Raw genomic sequence first — 15,384 nt, 5'->3', positions numbered from 1 at the left:
GGAAACCGAATACGCGCGGACTCGATTCGAGGAGTCCGAAGAGCCGTGCTTATTGAGAAACAGATTAAATTTTATTGCAGATTTATTCGCGACTTTAACGCGTTCGCTATTACGTACCACAAATGTGATTTATCACATTTCAAATATGTTACATACATGTACATGTATATATAATATTATATCCCATCAAAATAATAAAAGAATAATAATCATGGCAATATCCATTTAAACAAATGAAATAAACTGCTAGAGATCTGAAAAACGAACGGTACAAAAAAAAAGAGAACAAATATTTGCGCGGCATGAATTTTTGTTTCCAACAGGTTTTATTCCGAGAAATCTGTTATGTATTTTAAAAACCGCGTGAAATTAGGTGTACTCCGTTTCGTAAGTCGCTCGAGGAGATTTAAAATTGAGATGCTTTTTCCAGCGGTATTAATGGCCGTATCTTGACAAGTTAATTCGACATCGTTCCGAGACTGTCCCCCATTTAAACGAAAGGACAATTTGGACAAAGTCAAGTTAATTCGCGACTAATTTACATCGAACCTTTAACTCGATCTTTCGTACCTGACTGGAGTTTTCATGTGCTCGAACATCGATTAGGTAACTTTATGATTACTTTGAAATATAAATATAATACTTTATCTCTTAACGAATCTCTGTTTAATTCATTTGTCACCAATGCTACATACCAGATCATAAGCAAGACGTTACAGCTTATAGAATCTAAAATAATATTTTTATAACGATGTCATATTTTTGATAAAAAAAAAATTCATCATATGAAACTTTAACCGGTAATCTGAGACGTATTACTTTACATTTAAATTAATTTTTACGTTAACACGATAAATATACACATGGTAATTAGTAAAAATTCAATGTACATCATTATTACTGAAATGTCACCGAAGCATTGAAATTATTTAAATTTATATACATACGGCAATTTTTTAATCCAATAACATTCGCCGCGCCTCAAATAACGCGAGCCACGCGAAGTATACGTTTTTATGCGAAATAATAAATTCAAAACCGAGGAAATTAACAACTTCGCGCCCGATTGTTACGTCTTAATCATGATTTCGCGTTTGTGTGGCTGTTCAATTGGAAGAAACTCGGTCAGATCGGTTTGCCTATACTTGGAAACTTTGCACGAGATCTTTGCATACAATCTATAGCGCTGGACATTGACAAAAGGTCGTTCCAGTTACGTGACACGCAAAACTGAAATTCTGCTCGATAAATCTTAGGTTACCTAATTCTTGGATTTAATACGAATATTTAAAAAAGGCTCATAAATTATTCCAATCCACCCTGCGTATTTTTAATAATTATCGTTAAAACTTTCACTGGATAAAATAAACTATTTTATTAAATACAGCGAACAGTATTTATCAGAATCAAAAGAAACAACAATCATACGGTCGTGTATTCTATGAATAACTTTGCTCGAACACTCGACAGACGAACTTTTCAAGCTCAAAGATTTATTGTGCAATCTTGTCCGATCGACCGAGATCCTAAAAATACTTTCGTGAGTCCCGTAGTATCCGTGTTTCTGGGTGAAAGCCAGAGAATCGTCGCATATTCAACGCCATCGGCAAATAGTTTCTGTTTTCATCGGAACGGGGCCTTTTTTCGTTTTCCCGGATTTTCTAAACTTTCCAATTCGTAACTTTTATAGGCTATTCAATAAGAACAATATTTGTTTGAATGGCAAGATCGATTTAATTACGGTTGCCATGATAAGTCAGCGAGCTTGGAACAAACGTATCACATTATTCTATCGTCATTCAGTGGCATGAACGGTTCTCATTTACCATTCTTTCAATACTAATAACAATAACTCATAAATGGCAAATTCAGAGGTGTGTCATTGTTGCGGTCAATGAGCGATATGTGTACGAGTCCATCAGTTACTCCGATGGCTTTCGTCGAACCCATATACCATATGAGTTCATCGACCGCAGAGTTAAATGAGAGTCGTCTGAAATAATTGCTAAATGATGAAAAATTCAATTACCAGAGTCAAAGAAAAATGTCTGTTCTCGATTTCTCGATGTCGTCTTGTGACCATTATTCATAAAACGCGATAATTGCTAACAAATATGAAAAATTTTTAATCACAATCCGTGAATTTAATTTTGTTCAGAGTAAATAACTTGATAGTAAATCAAGTGTGGCGAGGAAGATTTAACAAGCAAATGAATTTTTTTTGAATGAAACGTTAATGTAGGTTAACGTTATCTTAACTTATGCATACTATTAAAAGCCGTATCTGTTCCCCAAATTGACCATTGGATGTAAACAATCACTAATACAGATATATGTATCAATAAATGACAGAAAGTAAATATTAAAATTAAAAGAGCTATAAAATAGGCTCCCAGAGAGTAAAGCGTTGAACAAAATTCTGTCTTTTGTTTTCAGCTAGAAAACCAACAGAAAAGATGTGTCTCAAGGTGTCGCAATCGACGAATATAATCGTGAAATTCCATTCAACCGTTCTCTCGTTACGCCCGACTCTTTAGTGCCTCTTTATTATGTTCTTCGACGACACGCTCGAGTCGTTTCCCAGGTGATATGTATTGCCTCCATTGTGCGAACAAATGCACCACTCGCTCGGAAAGAACGAGGCGTGCTAACAACTTGCGTACAAGGAGACGCATCGCGAGGGTTCCTTCCTAGGAAATACGTAATATCTTTTTCACGCGCGTTATGTCAGAGTCGCAGGTGAGAATGCGCGAATCAACTCATCTCGTAACTTTCTTTCTATAATTAGGTACATCCGTTCCCCTTCTTTGCCATTTCATCTCGATGAGAAATTTAAAAATAGAAATGTAAAAAAGTTTGTTGCTTCGACAAAATTAATTTCGTGAAATTCTACGTTGATTACTAATAGATAGAATAATAATTTTATAAAAATAATCTAAAGCCAGCGGTTGAAGTAGTACTTGTGTGACTCACTCTGATTGTCAGTTGAAATTTTACAAAGTCACGATTGCGGATCACATAAAAATCCTGCCTTAATTAATCGATTACGATATTGGTCTAATCTTATCTAAAATTAAATGTAATCGATTAAAAAATTAATCGCCTCGAGAAAGAGCATCCTTTTAAAGAAAAGCTCTGATGTGTTCGAAACCCATGGGTCATTGCTGACCCATGCAGCATTCGAAGCCTGTGCACACCTTTTAAGGTTCCATGAAATGAAAAGACGCAGAAACGACTTTGAACGTTGCGACCGCAGGTTCTTTTTCCTCGCGGTACCTTGCGGTCCCTTCGTGTTCACAGGTAATTATGGAAGTATCGATTGGGACTTCCGTGCATTGCTTGCAAGTTCCAATCGTAAAATCTACAAACACACATCCTTAAACGTGTTCCTTGCGGCGGCTATTTCGCGGTAACTCGTGCCACGAGGCCCAGTCACGGATGCCAGAGATTCTCAACTGTGACAACTTGCTCCTTTTGTTCGTAACCTGTGTTTACATATTTACAAACACTATCTATCTATAGAATGATAAAGAACATACTCTGGAAATACGGTGTTCTCAATAACCAAAATAGAAAAGCTAATTTACGCTCATCATTTTTATGAAACAAGCAAACAAATAAACAATTCCTTCATGTATTCCAGATATAACTGTTTGACCGATTAAACGTCTTAAATAAATTTCTACTTGACTTTTTCAAAGTTTACCCTCACGTGGCCGCGACGCGGCGCGGCGCCCCGTTTCTTTGCGAAACTTAACGCTATCTAACAGATTGCAACGTGTTTATATTTCGCGCATTTTTCATTCCCGATACAAGTTTTATCTAAACAAGAAAATCCACGTCTGATATAGATTGCTGTGTGCCTCGCTAGTTTTTCCTCTCAATGGAAAAGACTGGGAAGATCGTTGCTTCCTTCGGCGCAACTGAGAACCATCGTCGCGTGTAAAAATAGAAACTTAATAGTACTGTTCGACGGGGGTCGCGATCGACAACGAATTCCCAAACAATTCCCTCGAAAATGTGTTCCGTCGCGCAAAGTAGGTTGCGTCAAGATATTCTCGTACCTGAAAACGTTCGAGGTCGTGCACCATATCCGTTTCGATATACCTTATTCCGTAAAGCGCGTTTACAATTTAAACGAAAAAAGAATTATCTCGACGTCAATTATTGATAAGATTCCTTTAAAATTGATACGAAGGATAAATATTGCATTTGCACCGAGACACGCAGCGTGAGTTCTTTAAATACTTGAAAATTATTTTTTCAACAGTAATCGATGGAAGGAAATATTGCTGGAATACCACAAGTAATCGCAAATAAGTGTCAACAAGTCATAATTCTGTTATCAGTTATCTTTAGAGAAAAATATCAAGAGCCCCATGATACTTCGTTGATACTTTTCAAAGTATTGATTATTAAAATACTAATAACTAAACCGTGGATTTTGATGCATTTAATGTGTAAGAAACTACAAAATGTACACAGTATGCAATAATATAAAAAATATTGAAAGTATGCTTCGTTTTGTAATAATTGGAAAATGAAATAAATTCTTAGATTTCATTTTTCAGCCCCTAAGGAATGTTTGAAAGGTGGTCTACAATTTGCTCCAAACCTCCTCTTTAGTAAAAGGCGAAAGATTTACGCGCGATTTGAAGGGAAACCAGGGTTTAAGCCTCCTCTCGCTTCTGTTTACTTGTATTGTGTTTACAATATCTTGGTACGAACCAAGCCTTCTAATTTCTTATGACCAAATTTCGAGCCGCTCCCTCGTTTTCCTGAAACTTAAGCAAGGATCACGCATTTGCAATTTTCCGGTTAGAGTTGCGTGAGACTCTTGTATATCGGTCCAATATCGAGATATTCGCTGTTTGCGTGTCGTTAACGCTATCGAAGAGCAAACACGTTACATTCGAAAATGAGGCGAGAAAAAATACGGGAACTCGAACACGCGTAATTTTTTTGATTTCGTGAACTTGATTTCCTGAGGTCGTCCCAATCATTATCTTAACGACTCCCGGTCTCATCGAATACACACCGGGAGCGCAAAGATTTACATACTCGGATTAACAGGCGACGCGACGATAAGCGATTTTTATCGCTGAAACGTGCCCACTTTCAGGAATGACACGCGGTATTCGAAAGCCCGTAATAACATCGTGTTTTTCATCGGTACGATCAACGACAATGAAATTCCTACGCGGGTGTTTCACTTCATTGATCGCCGCATATACATATTCTCGTCTTTACACTGTTCAGTATGTATAGACGGGTTAAGGGTATTGCGCTCCTTTACGTCAATTTCTCAACTTGCATCCGCGACACCGTTTGACCGTTTGACGAGGACTGTGGACGAAACTGTCATTCTAAAATACGTTATTGCTTCCGCATCGTACAATTTCATGAATTATAAACAAGATATGTACACATAGTGTACATCATCATACACGTATCACGTTTAATTTTGATTAAAAATAAATATTGTATCGTTGGATAATGAATAAATATATGAGCAACACCCCATGACAAAATTTCTCATGGATTTAAAAAAAAAAGAATCCAAAAGAAAAGGACCTATACAAGAGCACTTGTAAAAATTCCTCGCGTATTTAAAGAAAAATAAATCCAAAAGAATACCAAAAAAATGACGCTCTAATCTAGAATACTTCCGTCGATCGAGTTAGCATTTAGTTAAAGTTAAAGCGTTCGAGCTCGAACGTGTGAACCATCTATCCATTGTCTCGCAAAGTTCGGCTACGTCTACTCCACAATTCACTGACCACAAAGCCATGGAATGGCACGTCGCCAACGTGACCATTCGATTATCGATACCGGCCGCTTGAATCTTTACCGTTCGTCACGACGAAACCTTACATACTTATAAGGAACCGTGAGTCTTTCGTTCGGTACATTCTGCCAATAATAATAATAATAATAATAATAATAATACACAATACGCAAGGTACGATCAGAGTTATGCGACTTACGTAAGTGTGTCCAGATGACAAAGTCGCAATGGTATGCAAAAGACAGGTGAGAAGTCTCAAGTTTCTTATATTACAGTTCATCCGGCATCTATCTGACTCGAATATACGCGTAGCCGATGTACACTGTTGTTAACACTGATCGGCGAACAGAGATGAGAGCACAAACGACACCAAAAGATCCAACGTGCGCAGCACCGTTCACGAAAAACACAAAAGTCGCGTTATCGCGACGGAGTTCGCCGGCCGACTATGCCGAGTCGCGCACACTCCCGCACGGTATCGGACTTGTTCGACAAACTTCGTATACTTTCGAATGGCACGGCGAACTTGCCGCTTCTCGCTTCACCCTGCGTCCCACGCGCCCCATTGATCGAGATTTCTCGCGTGGCGGGAATTTTCAACACGTCGTCGAGGGCTTCAAACTCGGATATACTTGCAGTTTTTGTTTCAAATGTTAAACAACTCGTAACGAATTCAACACTGAACGAAGCCAGAAGCTTCATGTCTCATCTATAGCAATCGTATGTATATACTTTATCTGGTGAATTGTAAATCTGACACAATATCAAAGAACTTTTCTATTCTTTTAGTTATTGTTACAGGAGTATGATTAAAAAAAAAAAAAATGCTCCAGCTTACGGGATGTCTAATAATTGTGTTTACGCATGCTGGCTAATGCTAATCGAATGTGTTTGCTAATGCGTCAAGTTTACTGTCCACGTAGGCGTCGATGGAACGTGCATAGAAAGTTGTAAAAGGTAAATCGCGGTAAGTAGGTAATTTGTGATATACCTAGGCTTTCAGGAGGTAATGTTCATCTCAGATCTGTTTCCTCGTTGGTAAAAATACAGTTTCAATGCCACGCGATAGGAGCTTCTTGTATCGATTTTAATCAAGCATTCAATCAAACGTAAGATACGTTTATAATAGTAAGTACGTCATGCAGTACCTATTCAATATTTAGATGATGGAATAGATATTCAAACATGGTAATATATCGTTGTGCAGAGTTCTTACATGTCTGTTGCATCGCTTGCGTCTCGAATTAACACTTTGACTCTTGGTCTGTTTAGAAACAGTCTGTAACTCAGAAGAAGATCGTCTATATTAGTAAAATTCATATTCTGTATGTCTAATGAAGAAATTTGTCTGAATTAAATGATAGATTTGATATTTCCAAATAAATTTTTCATTATAAATATGTATGTGTGTAAAGTTTGTTCATGTACACATTTATAATGTTAAATGAAACGTTTCTCAACAATTCACCTCGCGTAACCCGAACCGTAGGTGTTTTTCATACCGCGTGAGAATTATTTAGCAATCGTGCAGGTAATTCGCATCTGCAAACTAAATTAGGTTAACGCGCATCTAAAGATTAAAGTCATATGCTATTCGTCGAGCTTGTATTATTCAACATACTTTCAACGGGTTTACTGTTGCGCTAGTTTTTTTTTTTTTACGGATACCGATGACCGTTCGTAACGTCAACATCGATACATCAGAAGCCAAGGAGCGAGCTAATCGCGCCCAACTATTGGTTATCTTGTCAATGAATAACAAAAAAAAAAAAGGAAAAAATTCTAAAGCCGTTAATAAATACGATATTGCGTTCCGCTAGCCGACTCACGACTGTATTTCGATCGATGACGATGACGCGACCTTGCGAATTTTACATAATAAGACCGTACGATACATAAAATAAATGCTAATTTCTTTCGCAATTCAAACTTTCGACGAATCCATTTCTTTCCGATGACTAGATATTTACAGGTACTGTAAAGGTTTTACTATGTGTTTAGACTCTTCAGCAACAAACTTTTTAAAGTGTACAAAAATCTCTACTTAATAGCTTATCTACTTGGAGCATATTTAAAGACATTTTAATTCTAATGTTTACCTTCTGTAATTTATTAATAATATTGTTATAGGTATATGTAGGTATATGTTGTATACTTATTAACCTCGCTAGTTTCAGTGTTAAAACCTTGTATCACTAAGGTTCAACATTTGCAATATTTCCACCTTAAGAGTTTTCAAACTTGTGATCAGCTGATGACAACGGTTCTCTGTAAGAATCATTTCGTATCGTCGATTTTTCGCGTACAAATGATAATGATAAGAATTTCGAATTCTTCTCCTCTCCGTCCTTCCTCCTCTGACGTCTAAACGTGCCCGAAACAATTTATCTCGCACTTTATCCCGATTGAATTCGTCGCCGATCGTATGGAACGAAACTGATAAGATAGGTATTATCGAGCCGTGTTTGCTTTTGGCGTAATATCCACTGTAAACTGATTGCAGATAAATAAGTAACAAGTCGCGGAAATTGCGTTGCGCAAATCGTAAGTGTTTTGCAATGCTGTAACTCGATGTACGAGATGGACTGGTGTTTCTTTGGTGGACGTTAGCGAGCCACATCTGGTTCTATACTTAACCCTTTCACATCGGCTTTCGAATGCTTGAGCTGTCGGTTGAGTTGATCGTAATCAGTTTTTCTGTGCCTTCGTCATCCAATATTCGAAATTATTTCTCTGTCGGTTCGAGTCGCTAAGAATTAGCTTTCGACGGTAGCACGGTAGCACGGTAGATCGAATTCGTACGTGCTGATGCTGACCAGCTGACCCTGAAGCAGACGATGAAAAGGACGCAGAAGGAACCATGAATCCGTCGAAATCATTTAGACTTTATTACAGCATAATTCGAGCATTGTACGGGCGAATAATGAAGACGGCTTTCAGCGGCACCCGGCACAATGAAACCGACGATTGAAACTAATCATGAAATGATCACGATGCGAAATGATAGGTATAGAAAGTTCATCGCCAATTCTAGTTTAATTTGTCAAGTCTGAATGCTCCCTTTGGTATAGCAAAGGTAATATGCACATTTCAAGAGATTTTCCAAATTCTGGATAATTGAATTACGATGTATCGTAATCTATCGTAATGGAACGATTGTGACAAAGTGACCTATTTACATCGTCTTGGCTCAAGTGCTCACAGCTGCAGCGAAGCGCAATTTCTCTTAACGTTTGTGCCACTGATCGTGTCAAGGCGAGCTTTGTAAACGAAACCGAGCTTTCAGGCAACGTTAAACTGCGTTAAACTGCGTTAAACTGTCAAATGAACGACTAAATGTTGCTAATTAAAACGGCGTACACTTCGCCGTAGAGTACAAACAAATCCTATTATTTTTAAATTAGAAATCGATAAACGACGACAGTTGCTCGTGTCGGATTTGTCGATAATCTATTTCATTATAGGTAGCTGTAAAGTCGAACTCGATTCGTCTGCTTTATAAGCCGATCAAGGGCTACCATGAATCAACTAAATCCGTTAATTTAAAGCAACAATTGTTGATGTAACGATTTTCAATAAAAAAGACTATATTATTCTGAAATGTTTACAATTGTCGTTACAATTGGTATCGTCACGTAAGAAATCCAAGCTATCGATACAAATCATTAATGTAATCTGAATGACAAATGACAAATCACATAAATTATTCAGGCGATATGCGATTCATCGTATTGTTAAGTTTGAATGAAATATTAATTTGTACGGGAATCTTTAGGAAATCTTTTCTGAAAAAAAAAAGAAACAGAAATCTTAAAACGGGAATGAAAATTGCGTGCTTATACGATGCAAATTCTTCTTCATAAAAATACCAAATACGTGGATAGGTTATAATGAACGCGTGAAACGCAACGTTGATGTCGGTCGCAGTGCAGTAATTGTTATGTAACACCGGCAGAAATTGAGACTCGGCTCGTATGTGCGGGAATACGTGACTCTATGTACACGTACGAACGACTGGCTATGCAAATTTAACTGCAGGAAGATCCGTTTGTTAAACGTCCCGAAGGCCTCGCGCTGGCCTACGCAAATTTTTTAAGCGCTTCGACCCGAACATCTACTAAAATCCGCCTATAACAACAACAGTCGATTCCAGTTTACCTTAACAGATTAACGACACAACAAATAATCCCTTTGTTCTAATTAACATTATCCTTGCAATCGATTTAATTGGCTTTACTTGGCTAATTGAACAATTACTCAACTTTTAACCTATTGTTTTCTGTAGAATATAATTTTATAGCAAAAGTACGCATATCGTATTTGTTCTGTGCTTACATATCAAAGCAAGTATGCGTTGATGCGAAAGAACGTGGTAAAAATGTAATACTTGTTACTTAAACAGTTAAATTACACTTACATTACGAGTAGGCTTTGTACATACTATGTCTAATCTGGTCTAACCTGGTCTAATCCAGAAGCACCTGAAAATATTCAAATATTTTTTTATGTAGTTTTTCTTCGGTGATGATTACGTTCAATTTAAATTTAAAACTAAGGCCGTTTATCTGTAGATGTCGTTAGTTTTCAATGATCTCTAGTAATTCTCTAGATTCTAGAAGATCACCAGGGACAAAAAGCCCTATCGCCATCCAGTGATAAACAGATCAACTAATTCTCCTTTGACCTGTATACTCTAAAATGTTTATTGAAAAAACAATCGTCATCTCAAAACTTATTTGATGAAAGTTGACCACAAAATGTCTTCAAATAATGCAAATAACTTTATGCCATTTATTAGTGTTTATTCACACTGTATTCCCTTTGAACAGCATAAATTAATTTCTCTCGATGTCCACGTGGTTAAAATCAACTGACTTACCAATGTAATACACTTTGTAATATTTCTATAATCTGAGGTTTTTGTATAATATTTCACTTCTTCCTATTGTTCAGTAAGTAAATTTCTATTACTCATAATATCAGTTTTAATAATCATATCCCCAATACCGAAAGATGATTGGAGCTGGTCATAGTTAAGTGGGTGTCATAATATTTCTTTAAAACAAATAATGACAGTCTTTGGTAATGGAAAAAATATCAACAATAATGAGTGAGTTTGATCTAAATGAGTGCAAAGTCATATAACTTGATTAGTACCTTTTATACCTAAATAATGCAGCAGTCTTGTATTTGTTTGTTCTTTATATTCTTTTAATTCCTGCTTCACATTAATTTACATTTCCATTTGCTTAGATACCTTTCTTCGTAATTCTTCTATTAGGAATGCCAGTAGTCAAACCCGTACTGTAGCTACAATTAAACATAGCTACAGCCCCTAAAGGGCACAACAATAATGGAAAATCCTTAAAAAAGAGAGCTGTCATTACTTTTGACATATGTCATACTTGTAATTACCATTACCATTTAATTCAAATGTTTATCTTATTTCTTTGCGTATGTTGCAGTGACTATAAAATAATTAAGTATTTAAAATGATGACTGATATAGAAGAAGCAGAAGTGAAGAAGGTTCAATCAGAAATTGATAAACACGAAAGGTAACCTCTCTTGTTTTAAAATACCCATAACTGTATATACTATTTTGTTTAAATTAACTACACATTGTATATTTATATAAATAACTGTTTAATATTTTATACTAGTTTTTTCTATTTTGTAGTGACAAAGTTCAAGTGGATTTTTCAGATGCTGCTAAGAAATTAGCTGAAGGACTTTTAAACATTTATCAATTGCCACTGGAACAAGTTCAGAAAGAACTTAATGAAGCAACGTAAGAGTAAGCAATGAAAATATAATACTTTTCATCTTTCTATTTTTTTGTTATTTTTGTTTAGGAGCAAACAAGAGGCTTTACTTACTCAGATGCAAGTTGAAAACAAAAAGCTTCAAGAAACATTTGAAAATGTTAACTTAAACGAAATGGTGAGATATAGAGAATTATACATTCTCTTATTTCCTTAAGAAATATTCTATATATCGTTAGATGATGTATTTTATGATTTCTATGTAATGAACTTTTTAGTATAAATTCATAATATAAGGTATAAAATACAAAATATACAAACAAATATGTATTACAGTTTCAAACTATTAAAGTTTATCAAGGAAAACTAACTTCAATGAAGAAAGAGATGGCTTTAATCCATGAACGAACATTTAAATTAAAAGTGAGTATTTTTAAGTTATTTATACTTTGTATATGTTTTTGATGCATCGTTATTTTTATATAGAAACGAGCATTGAGATTGCAACTAGTGAAACAAAAGGAGGCCTTGAACAGGGAACAACAAAGAGAACAAGAAATTCGTCGTGAACAAGAGTTAATTGGTAAACCCATAGTGAGTTAAGATTATCCTTAGATGTACAAGAGAACAATGCATTTATGCATTCATTTACAATGAAATTTACATATAAAGTCGTTCAATCGATTTAATTAATTCAAATATAATTTACATTTTCGTACAATTACCAAACGATTTCCCACTGGCCGTTAGAGTCACATTTTTTATTATTTTTACATAAAATATTAAATGTTGTTTTACTGGGAAAACCAATGATCTCTCTGTCTTCTTGTATTCTAAATGTAAAAGTTGACCCATATGTTCCTAGAAAATACCTAGAGGAAAATATATATTGTATATTGTTTTTAATTGTGACAACAAGAATCAAATACTCTTATTATTAATCATCACCTGGAATAGGAGCATATTATTTGATCAATAATTGCAACTCCGCCATCTTTAAATTTCTTCAATATATAATCTGATGGAATAAATCTAAGAACTGTGCGATCAAACAAGTATTTTTCAAGTTCTTTAAATTCTGTAAAAGTTGAGTACTGGTTAAATTTAATGAAGTTTTAATTTTACGTACAAATTCAAAGATACGTTACCTTCCTCTACAGCATCTGTGGCAACAAATAAAACTTTTAATCCAAGTTCATCCATCTTTTTTCTCAAATAAGACACAGCTGATTTTATTGTTGGTACTGTTGAAGAGTGACCAACTAAGAAGTCGCGTCTTCTCAAATGAACTGATAAATATGGCCCTCCAATTGCATTTCTTCTATTCTATGAATAAAACCTTTCATTAAAAAATATAAATTTATTTTATTACAATTGTAATTAAATACCTTTTCTTTAGTCCAATCGTTTGGTCGCTTGGTGTTATCATCCTCATCTGTTGAGTTCAGAAATTCTTTTCTGAATTTATTTGCAATGTTATACAATTCAGAATTGTATCGCATACTACGTCTAGCTCTCCAATATTCTTGTGACCCATAGACATTGTGTAAAGCAATTTCCATGCGATCAAACATTACAGATCTGTGAAAATGTAATTATTGATTGAATGAAATATTGATTATATATATAAAAGTAATATTCCATCTCACCTGTAAATTGTAGGCTTAAGATTTCTTTGAAGATCTGATATCATGCCATGAAACACAACACACTTAACAGCTTCAGAAGTTACATTATCATATCCCCAAAAGTATCCTTTGTATTTTGTAGATTTCAATTTACTGTACCATAAAGTCTCATCCTCACATTCTACTACTTCATTTTTATCTTTAAATTCTCCTGTTTTAAACATTTCTTCATCATTTTGGAGAATATATACAACATCAAGTTGGGTTTCTTCATTATCCGAAGGATACTCTAAAAAGTAAATACTTATTATATTTGCGAGAGACAAGAAAGTAATAAGAATTATACCTTGTATAAATTGATACATTTCAATAACTGGTATATATTTTTGTAAGCTTGCAATATCAAAAAATATATTCCAAGGCAATTTTGTTTGAGATCCTATGTGCTTACTTCGCCAATGGTACATATTACCTACATAAAATATCAAAATTTATTTTCATAAAATGGTGTAAAATACAATACAATATTGAAACTCTATTAACAAATTACAAGTAACAAGTTACCCCATGGAGGCAAAACTAATTTCCAATTGAATTCTTTCTCTTGCTCCATTACGTTTTTTATAAAAACTGCAATACGAATGTAAACATCTCTTCTAAGATTGAAACCTTCCGGTGGATTGATATCGTAAAGTATATAACTAAAAAACAATTTATGTTTGAAAAAACGTCTATTTTAATATATCATTAATAAATTACAAAATAATTTCAAACCGATTTCGTGAATAGCGTGATTGAACATTGCATTGCTTATCATTATTTCCATATTCATCTGCTTTCTCACAAAATTTATTTTCAACAATAGTTTGTGCAAAATTAATTGAAAATAATATGAGATACAGTACTCTTAAGGATAACAAGTTTAGCATTTTGAGGTTATATTGCACATCTTCAAATAACTGTACGAAATAATATAAGAAACTATATACATTTCGTACAATGCTAATGTATAAAATACATATCTTACAACGAAATAAATTTATGCTTTTAAACACATCTAAAAACGTTTCATTCGTTCTTAACCCACTAGACAAAATATTCTAAGCTTTATAAATTTGATGTTCATTTGCGTTAGCAAAATATAAATTTTCTTCTAAAATAATAAGATTAAGGACAGTAAAAAAACAACAGCAATAACAACAACATTGTACAGCTTGATTTTTGTTACACACGAATTACAGACTCATATCTCCCTTACTTCAAAGTGGTTGATGGGTAGATTACAATTTGCTAATTCAATCGATAATAGTTATAATAATGGTAATAATAATTATTATTTATCGTCTTATACAATATTTATAATTCATAGTTCAGTTAACATAGTTTGTGCCCTGCTTATATTAAGTAGGGCTATTATGTTACATTTACTGCAACTCACTCCCCATACTTTTTCCATTTATCCTATTATAAAGTATACACTTGGCATATAAAAATTACAAGGACAATTTATAATGATAATGGTAGTAGCGGTAGTTGTAATTATAGTAATGATAGTGGTAGCACTAATGGTAGTTGTAGTTATAATAATAGTCATAGTAGTGGTATTAGCAGCAGTAGTGGTAGCGATAATAGTGTTATCGTTATAATTATTTATCCAATAACTATATTCTGTCTCATCTTTTCTTTCATGTTATTAATTTTTCTATACGTATACTTGCACGAAATCTCAGGTCCATTTTTGGTTGCTCAAGATTTCAGTGTGTTTTGGGCACAGAAATTAGCACTGTCCCCACAAAGTTTGTGCCTCGTTGTGATTTTTAAATGTGTGCCATTTTATATCTCCTTTCCACTTTTTATTAGCAATGACGTTAACTGGTAGTAGAATTCTTAGCCAGCAAACATTGGTACATATTATAATACTGAATTGTCGTTATAATAAATATAACACGAAATTCATTTCTATTAGATTAATTTTCTTTCTTGTTTTGCATTTCTATATGAATTCTCTATTGTTAACATCACAGCTAAAAAGGTGTCTTATTTCAACATGAAACACACTATCTTACATTCATTACAGAAAACGTGAAGTAGTACATGGTATTAGTAACTTTCAAACAAAATACCGAGTTTTGCACAAACTGCACAATGCATTCATTCAAGTATGCTACATACTGTTCTGTCTAATAAATTTCTTTCTCTTTCTT

At 34.5% G+C, this 15,384-nt stretch overlaps 4 protein-coding genes across 9 annotated transcripts in view; 2 read left to right on the top strand and 2 right to left on the bottom strand.

Moving 5' to 3' along the window:
• The window catches only part of LOC128891791 (muscle M-line assembly protein unc-89-like), a 17,792-nt gene extending 11,532 nt beyond the window's left edge, over positions 1 to 6,260 (bottom strand). The window contains exon 1 of one of the 3 annotated variants that reach the window (XM_054151597.1): positions 5,988 to 6,260. The gene's annotated coding sequence lies outside the window, so the exon portion shown is untranslated. The remainder of the gene's footprint in view (positions 1 to 5,987) is intronic. The other 2 variants (XM_054151595.1, XM_054151596.1) reach the window with 2 other exon arrangements.
• LOC128891800 (biogenesis of lysosome-related organelles complex 1 subunit 6-like) overlaps positions 1 to 12,236 on the top strand; it is an 18,893-nt gene extending 6,657 nt beyond the window's left edge. Inside the window, exons 1-6 of one of the 3 annotated variants that reach the window (XM_054151610.1) lie at positions 10,433 to 10,740; positions 11,254 to 11,345; positions 11,468 to 11,578; positions 11,643 to 11,730; positions 11,889 to 11,975; positions 12,039 to 12,236. In XM_054151610.1, the coding sequence (XP_054007585.1) occupies positions 11,281 to 11,345; positions 11,468 to 11,578; positions 11,643 to 11,730; positions 11,889 to 11,975; positions 12,039 to 12,155 (468 nt within the window). In that variant the 5' untranslated portion in view covers positions 10,433 to 10,740; positions 11,254 to 11,280 and the 3' untranslated portion in view covers positions 12,156 to 12,236. The other 2 variants (XM_054151611.1, XM_054151612.1) reach the window with 2 other exon arrangements.
• LOC128891802 (uncharacterized) overlaps positions 1 to 15,384 on the top strand; it is a 116,192-nt gene that overhangs the window by 59,738 nt on the left and 41,070 nt on the right. The gene's annotated exons all lie outside the window — the stretch shown is intronic.
• LOC128891795 (GDP-fucose protein O-fucosyltransferase 2) lies at positions 12,224 to 15,332 on the bottom strand. 2 transcript variants are annotated; one of them, XM_054151603.1, is made up of 8 exons: positions 13,955 to 15,332; positions 13,745 to 13,881; positions 13,527 to 13,652; positions 13,202 to 13,469; positions 12,941 to 13,133; positions 12,701 to 12,878; positions 12,501 to 12,630; positions 12,224 to 12,424 (listed from the first exon to the last, which is right to left on the bottom strand). In XM_054151603.1, exons 1-8 carry the CDS (start codon positions 14,107 to 14,109, stop codon positions 12,274 to 12,276), a joined length of 1,338 nt encoding a protein of 445 aa, XP_054007578.1. In that variant the 5' UTR covers positions 14,110 to 15,332; the 3' UTR covers positions 12,224 to 12,273. The 2 variants fall into 2 exon arrangements, with proteins under 2 accessions (XP_054007578.1, XP_054007577.1); XM_054151602.1 differs by having other exon boundaries at positions 13,202 to 13,652.

This window comes from Hylaeus anthracinus, unplaced genomic scaffold (genome assembly GCF_026225885.1).
Source record: "Hylaeus anthracinus isolate JK02 unplaced genomic scaffold, UHH_iyHylAnth1.0_haploid 12002, whole genome shotgun sequence".
NCBI classification, from domain to species: Eukaryota; Metazoa; Arthropoda; class Insecta; order Hymenoptera; family Colletidae; genus Hylaeus; species Hylaeus anthracinus.
Note: the sequence above shows the minus strand (reverse complement) of the source record. Positions and strands in the feature narration are given on the sequence as shown.

Bases quoted from the DNA above. Each gene is read 5' to 3' on its own strand.
- LOC128891795 (XM_054151602.1), bottom strand. From the start codon at position 14,109: ATGCTAAACTTGTTATCCTTAAGAGTACTGTATCTCATATTATTTTCA. The intron at 13,653-13,744 runs GTAACTTGTTAC...TATTTTATGTAG, and splicing joins ATTAGTTTTGCCTCCATGGG to GTAATATGTACCATTGGCGA. The intron at 12,631-12,700 runs GTAACGTATCTT...CAACTTTTACAG, and splicing joins CACAGATGCTGTAGAGGAAG to AATTTAAAGAACTTGAAAAA.